The sequence below is a fragment of the Mesocricetus auratus genome, unplaced genomic scaffold, assembly GCF_017639785.1.
Source record: "Mesocricetus auratus isolate SY011 unplaced genomic scaffold, BCM_Maur_2.0 Super-Scaffold_100003, whole genome shotgun sequence".
In the NCBI taxonomy this organism is placed as follows: Eukaryota; Metazoa; Chordata; class Mammalia; order Rodentia; family Cricetidae; genus Mesocricetus; species Mesocricetus auratus.
Window position 1 is genome coordinate 11,861,829 of NW_024429188.1, and position 15,087 is coordinate 11,876,915.

The following is a 15,087-nucleotide window of genomic DNA, read 5'->3' on the forward strand; positions in this document are numbered from 1 at the left end:
ACTGAGTGACACTTAAGGATGATTCTGATCTGTCCCATAATTGTTCACATTCTTATTCCTCTTATAGTTCCCTGAGGCTCCTGTTCTGGTTTCTCAGTCTTTACTCACCAAAGACTTTTTTACCACAAAACTCCTGAGGTCATTTTAGGTCAAGTCTTTTAGGAGTAGAGGAGTTACCGCTTTATGGCTGAGTTTCAACACTGCACTTTGGTCCCTGAACTAGGTGAATGCCTTAATCTGTTCAGGCTACTATAACCAAGCACCATGCTCGGGGAGCTCCATACCATAGACACTGAGCTTTGCCAGTTCTGGAGCCTATCAGTAAGAGATCAAGACAGGTATGATTCAGTGGCTGGTAAGAGCCTTCTGTTTCATTGGTGACAGTTCGTAAGATTCTCAAATATAGAAGGAGCAAAGGAAAACCAGGGTGTCCTCTATCATCATAACCTGGCCACCTGCACTGGGGAGTTTTCTTGTCAAGGTTATGGAAGACAATAGTGGCATGGATATGGGAATAAGCAGCCATATTCTGACTGGAGCTAAGGCCATGTCCATGAGATAGAGCCCACATCTGATAGTATTAAAGGGGCCAAGAACCTGTGACTAGATAGGTCACAGGCTCTAGTCAATGGTTCTCAACCTTCCTAATGCTGACCCTTCAATATAGTTCCTTGTGTTGTGGTGACCCCCAACCCTAAAATTATTTCATTGCTACTTCTTCTCTCTCTTTTTTTGTTTTTTTTTTCCGAGACTGGGTTTCTCTGTGGCTTTGGAGGCTGTCCTGTAGACCAGGCTGGTCTCGAACTCACAGAGATCTGCCTGCCTCTGCCTCCCGAGTGCTGGGATTAAAGGCGTACGTCACCAACCCCCAGCACTTCTCAACTATACAGCTACTTCTTAACTGTAATTTTGCTACTTTTATGAATCATAATGTAAAGATCTGTGTTTTCTGATAGTTTTAAGTGACCCCTGTGAAAGGACCATTTGACGCCCCTGCCTCAAGGGTCAGGACCTACAGGTTGAGAACAGCTACTAGAGGGACAAACCCAATATTATAATTCTGGTAAACGGACATAGTATTAACATGGCCCCATAATGATTTATGATGTGCCCAGAGATGAAAGCATCTTTTCACACGCCCCCTCAGAGAAGCTTTTCAATGCAATGCAATAAATGACAATTAATACAGAGACCTTCAACTAATCACTGTGCTGAGAATAAGGGACCATGGAGGGAGGGCTCAGCCCTAAGGGAACATACATATCATTCCCCTTTCCACTAGGATCAGGGATCTTTTCAAGAGAGGGAACAGAAAGATTATAAGGGCTAAGGGTGGTGAAGACAATCAAGGAAAGTTTTTCCCAAACACAACAGGGAAGTTAAACACATGAATTTACAATGATTATGACAGCATGCACAAAACCTGAGAATGTTCCAGAAAGACAAAATCCCAGCATAGAGTGGGAAAGGTTGGCATGGATACCACCCCCAGCATTTGATGGCTGTTAGAAGAGAGAGTCAGAGTCCTGGTAAGCTGACCACACACAAGATCAGGCCCCAGTCGCAAGACTCACGTGGCAACAAAAACTGTCCGGACTTTTTGGGGAAACAAAAACAGAAAGGGAAGTAATCTCAAAGTTGGGTAGAAATGGAGTATGGAGAGGCTGGTTATGGCAGAATTGGGGGAAGGTAAATATTATTTAAAACAGATACAAACCACAGGCTGTAACAGGAAGAAAACAACACATTAAAATTAATAGAGAAACTGAGACTCCAAAGGTAAGAAGGCTAAAATACGGCAAGGCTAGAAATGGGAGGAAGACGACTGGATGGATATAAGTGGAATGGGATAGCTTGGCTTTCAGATGGGAAAGTGTCCTGGGGAAGAGTCAGGAACATGGGCTCTCACTCTTTTCTCAGTAATGGCCTGCGAAAGTCTCAGGTCAAGGACTTTTTGCCTTCCTGACTCCAGGATTGTTTCCTTATATAGCAAATGGCTGCTGTTCTGAAATTAGGTCTTTCTCTTAATTCAGCAGAGTATGTATCCACTTGCAGAGTCCAGTGAAAAAATGACAGTGGAGATGGGCTTGTTGAAAAGAACTAACATTTCAAGATAGCAATACCACAGCATCCAGAAGACTGCAAAGTCTCAGAGCGCACCCTGATCACAGACAGAACTCCCCTCATTTTTGATAAGATCTCATCTCTTCCACTTCCAGGAACACTCTCTACTGCAGAGGTGTTTGTTTCACTTTGGAATACGAACAGCATTTTATCATAGTTATATCTCTCTGACTTTTCACCTGGGGGGGGGGAACAGGTGGATAGATGGATGGTTTCCCCAATTCATTCATTTCTTTCAACAATTTATGGTTTGCCTACCACTGGGATATATTTTGTGTTTGTGTGGCTTACCAACATCTACTGCTCTTAGAACAGCATTGCTCACAAGAGTAACTGAGATACCCTTGAAGGTGTATCTAGACCTCCTTTATGTCTTTCAAACTCAGGAGCCTGGGACTGGAATTGGTAACCAATTAGCCCTAGTATATAGATCATTAGATGAAACCATCAACCAACCATTTGATCTGCTGAAGTGATCACAGTACTGTCATGCTTCTTTGAAGTCAAAGAAAACCTGAAGATGATGCTTGCTTATTGGCAAGTCATTCTATCTGTTACAGGGAACTCTGTTCTTGGGGAGATGTAAACAAATGTCTATTCCCTCCTTATAAGTCCCCAGTGACATAGCTGTGTAGATGGAGTTACCCATTCAGTCATCTTATTCTTCCTTATTATTTCAATCAGGAACAGAGCAGCATCACACATCACGGGCTGCTCTCTTTCACTGTCCCATACAATACAGAGATAGGGTGCCAAGAGTTTTCATAGGGCAGTGATGCTCAAACAATGGTCTCTCCATGCTTGTCAGCCCCTTCGCATTTTTTTGAAACTGTACCCGAGTCTGCATTTGCAAGGAGCTGATGGCCTTAAATAGCTTCCCATTACACATGACAAGAGACTTCATAAAAAGCAACATGAGTCTGTTCAAAATGCACTCATTAAACATATCCCAAATAGGTGTCATAGCTCTCTGCCTGGTCTAAAAGGTACAAAACCCACAAAGCCCCCATCCTGAGGTAAACAGCCTCCAGATAAAGCTGCAGACAGTAATGCTAATGGATAGTGATGCTTCTCAAAGTTCCTGAATCCTGTGCAAAGAGCCAGAAGGAGCTTCTGTGGCTATTTGTGTAAAGAGAAATTTTAAGCTAATTCTGTTCAGAAAATGATGCACAGCTGAATAGGGTGGGTGAGGAAGAATTTCTGAGGCCTTTGGAACAGAAATGTGACATTGTGTCCTGTACATAGGAATGGTGCAATTTCCTGTACATAAGTAGAGTATGGTTTTCTATAATGCAAAGAGGTGGTAAGAGGCTGCAGATGGATGACCCTGAACTGTGGAGGGTTGGTGTGGGACATTTGTACACCGTGTGAAAATGTATTCCTGTGATTAGTGTGCTAAAGCTGAGTGGCCCATAGTTAGGCAGGAAGAGGTGGTTACGTAGGACTTCTAGGGACAGAGAGGACTCGGGGGAGAAGAAAGGCAGAGTTGTTAGCCAATCACAGAGGAAGCAGGATGGACAGAGAGTAAAGGTAACTAAGCCACGTAAAAAAGCATAGATTAAAAGATATGGGCTAATTTAAGTTACAAAAACTAGTTACGGACACGCTTAAGTTAATGCCAAGCTTTCATAATTAAGAAAAAGTCTTTTTGCCATTATTTGGGAGCTGGCTGACAGGATAAAAAAGAATCATTACAGAGGTTGCTGTTGTTGTGGAGTAGATTTTTATCTGTAGACCAGAGAAGGTGAGTCCTCACTGGTAGGGACTGCCTTTGTCAGAACTATAATGGTGGTAGTGGGAAGGTGAGAGGGTATGGAGAGATGCCAGGCTGTTACAGTTCCAAGAGGGAGGGGTAAGAATCAGAGTAAGATGCTGGGCAGTGGTGCCTCACGCCTTTATTCCCAGCACTCAGGAGGCAGAAGCAGGCAGATCTCTGTGAGTTTGAGGCCAGCCTGATTTACTGGTCTACAGAGCAAGTTCCAGGACAACCAGGGCTGTTACACAGAGAAAGACAATGAAGATGAATCTACAGGATACATGTCCACCAGAAGGAATATAAGATTGGGGTACTGTCACTGTCAACTTGACTAGGTGGAAGATGTAATCAATATGAAGGGAAACAGGAGTGTTTAACTGGATTTAGAGTAACCAAGGACAGCAGCTCTCAACCTATGAGTTTTGACCCCTTTGGGGGGGGCAAATGACCCTTTCATGGGATTTGCATATCAGATATCCTGCATGTCAGATATTTACAATTCACAATTAGTAAAATGACAGTTATGAAGTAGCAACAAAAATAATTTTGTGGTTGGGGGTCACCATCACATGAGGAACTGTATTGAAGGGTCACAACATTAGGAAGGTTGAGAACAATTGGTCTAGAAGACGGTTAGGCACGCCTCTGGGTATGTCTCTGGGGGTACTTCCAGAATTGATTGAATGCACAGGAAAGACCTACCCTGAATGTGAGTGCCACCAAGTCAGGAACTGGGAGACCTGAGCAGAATAAAAGGGGGGGGGAGGAGAAAGCTAGTAGAGTGCCAGCATTTCCAACACTGATGCAAGGTGTGAGGCATTCTGTCACATGTTCTTCAGATTGCTCTCTCCACCTTGCCTTCCCACCATCATGGAGTGTGTCCACTGAAATCATAAACTCATATAAGTCTTTTCTCCCTTACTTTCTGTCTGTTGAGTATTTTGCCACCGTGATGAGAACCATGACCAATATGCTAGGTGAGGCTTTGGGTACACAGAGGGAAGAAGCTCCCTAGCCAAAGATGTGGGGTGATACAAAGTGAAATTGGAGTTCAGGGTAGCAATAGAGACACAGAGCTGACCCGTTAGAACTGTTGAGGCTCTGTGGGACATTCACTGAAAATTTCATGCGGGGCATTGGGAGCCAGGTGGGATGTTAAGGGTTGCCAGATTTAGCAAATGAATGCCAGAACTACATGGACTTTCTTTTTAATGTAAATATATCACTTACAAAACTTCAGGGGATGAACCATTATTTGAGTATAAGCACATCTCAGATTTAATGTGGGACATACTGAGACTAACATGTGATGTGTTGTTAAGCCTTCAAATTGAGTAGACACTGTATCTTATTGGGTATTTGTACTTGAGAAGTATCAGGGTCAAGTGTCCTGTATCCTCAGTCCAACTGGCTCCATCCAGATAGGAAAGAGCAAGGGCTGCATCAAATTATGATGAGTTGGTCTCTGCAGACTAAAGGAATGTTAGTTGGATTGAGCTAACTGAATATTGGTTGATTGACCTCTTCTGCCCCTTGGCAGACTGAGGGCTGTGTTAGGTAGGGACCCGGACCCAGAATGCCAGTTCAGAATCTCTAGGCTGCCATCCTTGATAAGAACTTTCCTTTGGTGTGTAGGTAGTTGGCTTTTTTTCCCCTGAAGAACACATACTGCTGTTTTATAATTCTGTTCGGTCAAGACATCCTGTTTTCGTATCTGTATGACTCTTCTGCAGGCAAATCCTTTCTTCTTAGTTCAGTAAAATTTACCTCCTGCCGTTTGCTTATCAGACCGGAAGACAGCACAGGCCTCCACTTTGTTCTAGTATCTCTTTATATTGAATCCCAGTATTGTTTCTTTGCCAAACAGATGTGTATTAAAATGTGCATAAGAAAAGAAGCAAGCTGGATTTATTTATAAATTTCCTCCATTTGCACACCCCCCGTTGGCATCAGATGGTTGTTTTTGCCATCAAAACCCACAACAAACATATGTTAATAGCTCCTTAGTGGGATCAAGACAAATGTGTATTTGGCTATTTCTATCATCACCATTCTGGCCCCTTTGCCAGAGACACAAAAACAAAGTGATTGAGTATTCATAAACATGGAGGCATCTGTGGTGCTCGGCAGCTCTCTTCTTGCCCCTAAGATCACTTTCCTCGTGAGGAATGAGTGACTTCAACATCCTAGTCAAAGTGTTTTTGTCCAATTTGATATTTGTTTTTCTTGTCAGGCATCATATCTCATGCTATACGTTATTAAAAATGACCTCAATTTCTACACAGGTTTGTGGTCTCATGTGTGGTTTTAAAGATTTGTGTGTATGATGTATGTAATGGTGTGTGTGTTAGGGAGTTGTGCAGGTCATGGTGCGTATAACAAGGTCAGAGACCCGACCACCTTGGGTGTCAGTTGTTGTCATCCATCTTGTTGAAGATAGGGTCTCTCTTGTCATTCACTCCTGTATAGGCCAGATTAGCTGGCCCATGTTCTTTCAGGGATTCTGTTTGTACCGCTGATTTCCTGCAGAAACACTGGGTTATAGACATCTGTTCTACTGTGTCCAGCATTTATGTGGACTATGGAACATTACCCACTGAGCAGTCTTTGGGGACCTCATGTGTATTTTAAAAGTGGCATATTTGTGCTGAAAGAAAGACACCTAGGAAACAAACTTTCACCAAAGAAGTGAAAGATGTGAGCACAGATCATAAATGGGGAAAGAACTAGGGGACATGAATATCAAGCTATTTTCTACACTGTCAAATTTAGATTTAGTAACTGATAGCTATTACACACACACACATACACATACACTGTTCATTTGATTCAAAAGATTTAAGTAACAAAACTTTGACAGTATAAACATGGTGAGATGGAGGTCCAGGGTATCAGGAAGTTCATGAGAGGAGAAAGAATTTGTCAGACCATAGTCAAATTCAAGGGATTGGGATCAAGGTGAATGCCACAGAAAAGCCACTCGAGTACTATAATAAAACAGCATTTTCTGTGAGTCTTACATGTAGCTTTTGTCTGAATGGGATCCATAAGGAATAACTGACAAATCTTTCGTGTTCTGGGTCAATATCAGAAGAGCTGAGCTGAGTGACTGAGACCAAAAATTATTCCCAAGGAGAAACCACTACACCCCATATCTACAACCAATCAGGCATCTGAGACCTATGGAGCAGACACAACTTCCAACACCTTCCCAAGGGGCATGAAACCCATACTCCAGTTAGGTATGAAATCACTTTATCAATGATAAGAAAACCATGCCTTAACTGCAACAGATCATTATAGACTTGATGTCCCCAAACTACTGGCTATTTAAATACATTTCTAATTGTATGTGTGTATTTATGTAATTGCCAACATGTAATATTCTTGAACTTCTGAGTAGTGGCATATTTATCTGGAATGGGGTATGAGTTCCTTCATTAGATTTAAAAAAGGCTGATACCAAATCATTGTTTAACTTTTTATTCATCATGGCACAAGATAGAATTTTGAGAAACACCACTGAAAAATTTCATTGCCAACATGAAAATAAAGAGTAGCACGTTATATATATATATATATGTATATATATATATATATATATATCCCTCTTTGTATATAATACACTGTCCCTTCTGATGTGAAAAAAATCAGAAAATACTGAAGCAAATTTCCACCTGCTGGTCAAAGGTGGTTTTGCAGTTGTAACACTTCAAATTGCTGAAGTAAGGTAGTAACACATACATTACAATGCACATAAAATTACAGAAGACACGTTTCCTCAGCCTTTGGCACAATGTAAGCGCAAAGATGTAGCTGTTTTGCCCCCCCCAGATAGGATTTACTTTACAAGGAATTGCTTGTAATTGGGCTATTATTGATAACAGGGCAGAGGGAGAAATGATGTTGTATAATTTGAATGTGTATTCGGATTCTAAAATTTTTGTAGTTGGATTCCAGTTTGTAGTTTTGAAAAATACATAAAAGTTACATGTTATAAATATATTATAAGTGGCCTATATAAAACTGAATTTTATCTAGAATGGGATGTATATGTTCTCTCATTTGATTTGCTGAGTTCTTTCTAAACAGTTTCTAAAAATATATTGCACAACGTATCAAATTCAATATTTCCTTAAAACTTGTCCACTATGAAAAATCATTCAGTGACTATAACTTTCGTTTCTCAATACTATAAAAATATGGCTTCCCATATTCTGTTTTGTTTGGTTAGTATTTTTCTTAGGTATTGAAGGGAGGGCTGTCCCCGTGAAAAAGTGATGGCAAAAAGCACAGAAACCCGCTTGTGCATATTCTAGAACATTCTATAGAATTTTTTGCTTAATATATCTCATGGTGTAATATAAGTTCAGTGATTTTTTAATTTTTCTGTCTTCTCTGTGAATACATCATATTGATTATCATACATAATCTGTTACAGAATATACAATAGTCAAAATTGAAGACACATAAATACAATTAAGCTATACCAAAGCAAGAGTTTGATCTTATATATAGCCAATGCGGGTAGTTTTGAGATTGGGTTTTGTCATGTTTGGGTTTTTTTTTTCCCTAAGGCTGGCTACGCAATAAAATCTTACTATAAATGGCAAGGGTAGGAGTGCCTCTCTATAAGTGGACTGAATTTCTCTTGTGTTGATTTTTCAAAGTGTGGAAAAACAAAAAGAAAAATGAGTAATTGTCCAATTGTCCATTGGCAAGTTTTCCGGGTCTGGGCCGGAAGAGGATGTTTTGGGAGGGTGGGCTCCAGCTGCTGGCGGGCGGGCGGGCTCATACCAGGGTTTCCGGGAGGGCGTCAGGGTTGTCAGTTGACAGGAGCTCCCAGATCTGCCACCGCTCTCGCTGCCAGTCGAGCCAGGTGGCCTCCCCTGAGTTCTGCCTGTCCCGCTCACTGGCTGAGAGGGAGTAGGCGCTGCTCAGTTTTTTTGGCCTGGCCGGATGCTCTCCTGAGGCCTGCTGACCTTCTTCTGGAGTAGTTCCTGAATCGTCTTCATGCCTCTGGATCCTCCACAGGGGAGGCTCCGGGGGCTGCTGGGCTGAGGCCATGGCAGGCTTCCCTGACCCCGGGTAAGGAGGAGGGGGGCGCCTGTCATCTCTGCCACTCTCCTGAGGTCTCTGGTACACAGATTGGGCCCGGGTTTGCAGACAGGCGACTTCCACCTCGCTCTCCGTCAGGTCTTCTGTGCTGTTTAGGGGCAAGAATGGCTCAGACCTGGCTGCAGGCCGCCTGGACCCCCTGCCGCCGCCCTGGATGTGGGGAGTGCTGCAGACACGCGACACTGGAAGGTGGACACTACACTGTGCCACAGTGGTCGCCGTCTGAGTCCTCCGAATGACCTGAGTGCCACTGTCCTGCTCCTTGGGGCTCCCTTGACATCGAGGCCAATTCCGTGATAGATTCCCTTGAGAAAGGGAACAGGGCCTCGGTCGCAGGGAGCTGCTTTCAAAAATGTCGCCATAGGAACCTGGAACCAGAAATGCAAAAATCGGGGTTAGTTTGGCCTTGAGGATTACTGGCTTGCTCTTTTCTTTTTCACTGCTGCCTCTACTGCCGAAATGGAAAAGCACACTCTCAGTTATTGCTATCTGAAAAGAAAATCTCCCTAGCAAGACCTGTGGCAGGTTCTTCTTGATAGTGGCACCGTTTTTTGTGACCACTCCAGAAATATTTCTAGACTCTCACTACATAAGCTGCCTTGTTGACATCTTAGCCTCCAGGAAAAGAAGAACAATGAATTACTGTCGAAGCTTAGCAACTGGGGTGGAAAGCCCAAGGAGAGGTATTTTTTTTTGTTCCTTTTTTGTACCTCTTTTTAGTATTTTCTGAATGGTTGGCAAGCAGTTACCATGAGAATAACAAGTTAGAGTTCGAGAAAAATCCATTTTAAAAGCAAATTCAATGAAGTTTAAAAATGGCACTTTACCTGTCATTCCTGGGTCCTTGGATCCACTTTTTAATGTTGAATGCCAAGTTCCCCAGAAATTGAAAGGCTCCTCAGACATATCTAGGAAAGAGGATAAAAGGGTCCACAACCAAAAAAAAAATGAAGAACGAAACCAATAAGTAATACCATTACATTTTTGGCACAGATATATTCAAGGTTGTACTAGATGTAAAACAATACTATTTGGACCTGCCTTCCAAGAATTTTGGTCTGTTGGAGATGAACAAAAATGCTTTCTCTATAACATGTTTCCAATAAACAGAATTAATGTTCACCTAAGAAATCTGTGTCATAACCCCCAAAACCTCCAAAGATGAAGTTTGCATATGCCCCTGGTTCTTGAGGTTAAGTGACTCCCTTGGAGGACCTGGATAGCTCTAATAAAAATGGTACCTGTGAGAGAGAGGCAAGAGAGAAGATGCTGCTGGACATGGAAGAAACAGGCACGAGATGAGGTCTACAGAAGCAAGAGGAGGGCAGGAAACAGATTCTTCCCCAGGACAGAAGGCAGCCCCATCCAACCATTCGATTTCTGACACCCCAAATCATAAGAGGGCTAACATGTGTCACTTTCATTGTGGGAGGTAACAGTAGTAGGAAATTCATATAATGGGGCAGTTGGTGATGGCCACATAGGCTCTGGCTAAAGGAACAGACATACAGGGACAATAGTGCTGGTTTCTGAACTCCCCTCAGGGACACTGCCCTACTGGCATCAGTAGATTTGTTCCTGTGTGTGTTTCTTTCTCCTCCCTTCTTCCCCAATCTGGCAAGATTCAGCTCAAGTTTTCCTCCTTCCAGGCCTGTGCTGGAACCATCATTATGACTTGGAAATAGAGGTCTACTGGGTGTCTCCAAATGTTTGTTAGTTTCTTGGAAGTATACCTTGCTTCTTTGCTTAGAGGGTATCAGGAGATCATGAGACAGAGGAGACACATAGTAACAAGAGATCAGAAGTATCTACAAGGTTACACAGTACAGATTAGCCAGGGCTTATTCTATGTTAACTGTTGCTATAACAACTGTATGCAGATTCATGAATGAAATCCAGTACATGGGACATTGATACCATTCTTAGTTATTTATCAGGAGTCCATAGGCCTCTGTGGAGATCAATTATTCCTTTGAGATCCTGCAAGGTAGAAGTGGCTGGATTTTTTCTGACACCTAGTCTAGTGTTTTTGTCACTGTCTGGTTCTGGCACACTGCATTGTTATATGATAGGGTCAGAAACTTCTTTATGACGGAAGTAACTGAGTAACATCTTAGACTAGCACATATGGAAGGCAAATCCACCATCAGGGACAAAGACTCCCCTGGATGTTAAAAGGAAGAGGTCAACTGGGAAAATAAGCGGCTTCTTTGGACATTTGCTCATGTCACAGATATTTGAAAATCAGAAGTTGTAGGGACCTTTTATGACAAAGCCTAGGGTCACCATTCTTTTTTCCAATCTTGAGCATTTAGCAGACACTCAGAAAGTATTCTTTGAATTGAAGAAACATCAAACACAGGCCCGATGAAGAAGGTCCAAAATGACCCACTTGTGTAGCATGCCAAAGGAAAGACACTTATTTGGGCAGTCGCAGCCAGGCTTCAGTTACCTTTTCCCAGGCTCGGTCCAGGAGAACTTTCTCTTGACTTTGACTTTGGCGACGGCAAGTGGCCCACCAATGTATACTGCCCTGGCACTTTATAAAGTTTCTCTGAGCCCCCCCGGGCCCTGTCCTCTTGCATAGCCAGCAGGGAGCGCTCAGACAGCACAGGGGAGTTGTTGTCATAAGGGGAGATGTCTCCGCTGGAGGCCTTGTTGGAGTCTGTAGATGAATGCCTCCCTCCCATGGAAAAGGAAACTTCCGACTGCAGTATGTCAGGGCTCCTGGCATAAGACAATTACAGGTGTGAGTATGATCAAATTCAAACACCACACAGTTGTCAGTGGCAGATTTTAAGTATATGGACATGGAGGCTGAAATCAAAAGACCTTTTGAGCCACATTCCAACACATCTCAATCAATAATGTGAAAGCGTTTCCATAAAATGATCACAAGATGGCAGTAAAACACAACAAACACAGCAAGAAATGTCAGCCCACAAAGGAGGGGGCAAAGGATAAATAACCTTCTGCTATAGCTGCCAAAGCTCAACCACCAGAGGGCGATAAAACCTAACAAATGTTATGAAACAAAGGTCAACGAGGAGGGTGGAGATACACATGCCTGTGTTCGCCAACGCTGCCTGCTGGAGGAGAGCAGTAAAATTCAACAGATTTACCAAAAACAGGACATAAACATAGATGGAGCCCTGTCACCACCTGGCATTGCCAAAGTGCCTAATGGAGTGATACCTGATTAAATTTAAGAGTTAATGCCTAGGGGTCACTGTCTATTAAGCAAGGGGGAAAAATAATCCCAACAACCCAGATGACTCTTTTTGCCTTCCTCATTCTGAGTTAAAAATAATCCAGACTTACAGTTCCTTATGGCCTTAAGGAAAACTTTTCTTTTCCCACAGCATACTTAGTAAATACATTTATTTTTTCCTGTGATGAAGACAATGATACTACTGGTGGTGATATGTGTTTATGTATGAAAAGGTGGCTGAAAGGGTAATTACACGACAGTCATTAAGAACCCAGTGTGTGTAAATCCACAGAACATGAAATTGCAAGGCACTAGTACTTCTGCAGCATAATCTATGACATTATCTCACATACTATTAGCATATGCATGTATGAGTTGTCATAGCAACGGAAATAACAGTGAAAATGTAAATGGAACAAGAAAATGAGAATACCAGGAACATGGGGACTGGGCAAGGTCTTACCTTGAACCATCTTTATTTTCTACCTTCCTCAAAACAGTGGCCCTGACATCTTAAAGGGAAATGATCAAAGATTGATTACAAGTTTCACAGTGTGCTTCTGCCTCCCCCCCACCCCCACCCTGGCCATGTTTGCTTCTCTTTACTGGTCTTTGCTTTCCATTTGTTGTAGTTTTCAAAACAAATCCTTTGTGGTCTTAAAGAAGGTAAACACACACAGAGCAGTCCTCTCCTAGCCAAAATGGTTTTTGGCATGCAAAATGAAGGAAGGGGATTCACAGGGACCTAGCTGTAGCTCAGGTTTCCAGCTAGGGTAAGCACCTAAGGGAACAAACATCCTGGCATTTGTGATATGCCATGCCTGTCATCGAGGCAGCCAGGACTCTGGTACATTTGCTGAGGACATTTGCTACCCACATAGAATAAATAAGACCTCTGCTTGCCTCCTCTCTGAACTGATATCGCACAATCTTATGGGCAGGAGCCAAAGGACAGCCATGAGGATGATTTTCCAGACATGTGGGCCTCCAGTGAATTTGATGGGAAAAACAATCAAGAAGAACGTAACTCTGCTGGAAACGGGGAGGAAACTAAACCACATATAATTAAAGGGGAAGAACTCTCCTTAATTCTAGGTAGGGAAACACGAATTCATACAAACTGGGCAGTTGCCTATTGTCATGGGATGTAGCTCTTCTTGGGAAAGGTTTGTTATGAACACGAGAAGTGAGTGCATTAAACTAACACAGACTTCAGTTCAGAATCAGAAGGGCTACAGATCATGTTATTTGTCTGATTTCTTTAGTTCCCATTGCTTAGGTGACATTTTCTTTTCAGTCATTAATGACAATGTCTTAGCTCTGTTGGATAAGAATAAGTCATAATTGTATACTTAATCGTGTGAACCCATAGTCTTATTTCCTGGAATATTTTACAGAGAGTCAAAGCCATTGTCCAATTCAAGAGCCCAACTAAAACAATGTATAATTTGGATTTTGTCTTCTCTAATTTGGAGGAGAGTTTTGGAAGTGGTCACATCTTCGTTCGGAGATATCACAAAAATTTCGGCTCAAGTCTTCCACATCATCTTACCAAAAATGTAGAAGAGAAACATCCAGGGCAATGTTCTAAATGTACATTCAGCCAGGATTTACTAGTATAAATGAGAGACATCAGGGAAGTAATTTCTGTAGTCTTCATCTTAGGAGCATTTGAGGTTTCCACAGGAGTGGGTTTTTATTTTTATTGGGTGTTACCATGAGGTATTAATAAATAATGCATTTCTGTCTGCTATTAGGGCTAAAAGGCTCAGAGGGCATGGAACCCTGTGTGAGTGCTGCATAGATGCTTACAGAACATCTTTACATTTTACACAACTTAGCTTGTCACTTTTCCATTGTTTTCCTTCTTGCTACCTCTCAGATTACTTCCTATGACACTGCTCCACTACACATACTTTTTCAAGATGCTTCAGACACTTGTAATGGACCTGGCATACAGACAGGAATTATACTTACATTGGTTGTTGGGGAAGTGCAGAACAGGCAATGGTTTAATTGTTTGGTGAAAAGAAAACAAAACAAGGGCAATCAAGAATGATTGAAACATTAGCTCCCTGTTGCTCTACCAGTGTTTCTTCCATTTTCAGTGCTTTCAATGGATCTGGCCAGATCAAGAGGAAAGAGGGACCTTGTCCCCTCCCTTATTCTTTCAAGTTGACATTGCAAAAGTTGACTTAGTAGCTGTGAAATGAGGACATGTTCTCCCTGTAGGGCTGCATCTGCATCATTTGGAAATATGCATTTGCAAGCTCCACTCTGGACTTTCCAACAGAATGGGCTAAATCAATCATGGAACCCACTGCAAACTAAGCATGCCAGACACCATGCTAAACAATGTAGAAGATTACAAGATGGCAACAGGAGGTTGCTACAACAAACAGAAGCCCCCTCTGAGTGCCATGCTGTTGAGCAGGAAGCCAGCTTTGCTTACTGAAATGGAAGCCCTGGCATAAGGCCAGCAGATTGTATTTATAGAAGATTTGGCTACATGAAGGTATTAAAGGGTATCACAATAAAATGCCCCTTCCCAACTCAATCCATGCATGAGACGGTGGGCTAAAGATCTGTTAAGAGCCAAATCAAGAGACAGATCACCAATGAGGGACTAAGCTATAGTGTTTTCTCAACTAGAAGTGAATACATGGCCCTGATTTGGGAATGAATGGGCCTCAGGTAGAGAAAGCAGGTACTATACCCATCCCAGCCTCCACTTGAGTCTCCTTCAGCCTCCATGTGGAAGACTCAGATAATGGAGTGAAGTCTGATTGTGGAGCATTAGGGGAGAAATTAGTGGCTGAAGATAAATCCTGAATATAGAGGCCGACAGACTGTCTTACAGTAGACATGGCTCCAGGTT

General features: G+C 42.4%; 1 protein-coding gene across 2 annotated transcripts in view; it reads right to left on the minus strand.

The window, feature by feature from the left end:
• Window positions 1–7,347: 7,347 nt before the first annotated feature.
• The window catches only part of Arhgap6 (Rho GTPase activating protein 6), a 500,327-nt gene continuing 492,587 nt past the window's right edge, over window positions 7,348–15,087 (minus strand). For both annotated transcript variants that reach the window (XM_005074168.4, XM_021229555.2), the window contains exons 11-13: window positions 11,451–11,725; window positions 9,826–9,906; window positions 7,348–9,366 (exon numbers count right to left, since the gene is read on the minus strand). In XM_005074168.4, coding sequence (XP_005074225.1) covers window positions 8,672–9,366; window positions 9,826–9,906; window positions 11,451–11,725 — 1,051 coding nt within the window. In that variant the 3' untranslated portion in view covers window positions 7,348–8,671. The remainder of the gene's footprint in view (window positions 9,367–9,825; window positions 9,907–11,450; window positions 11,726–15,087) is intronic.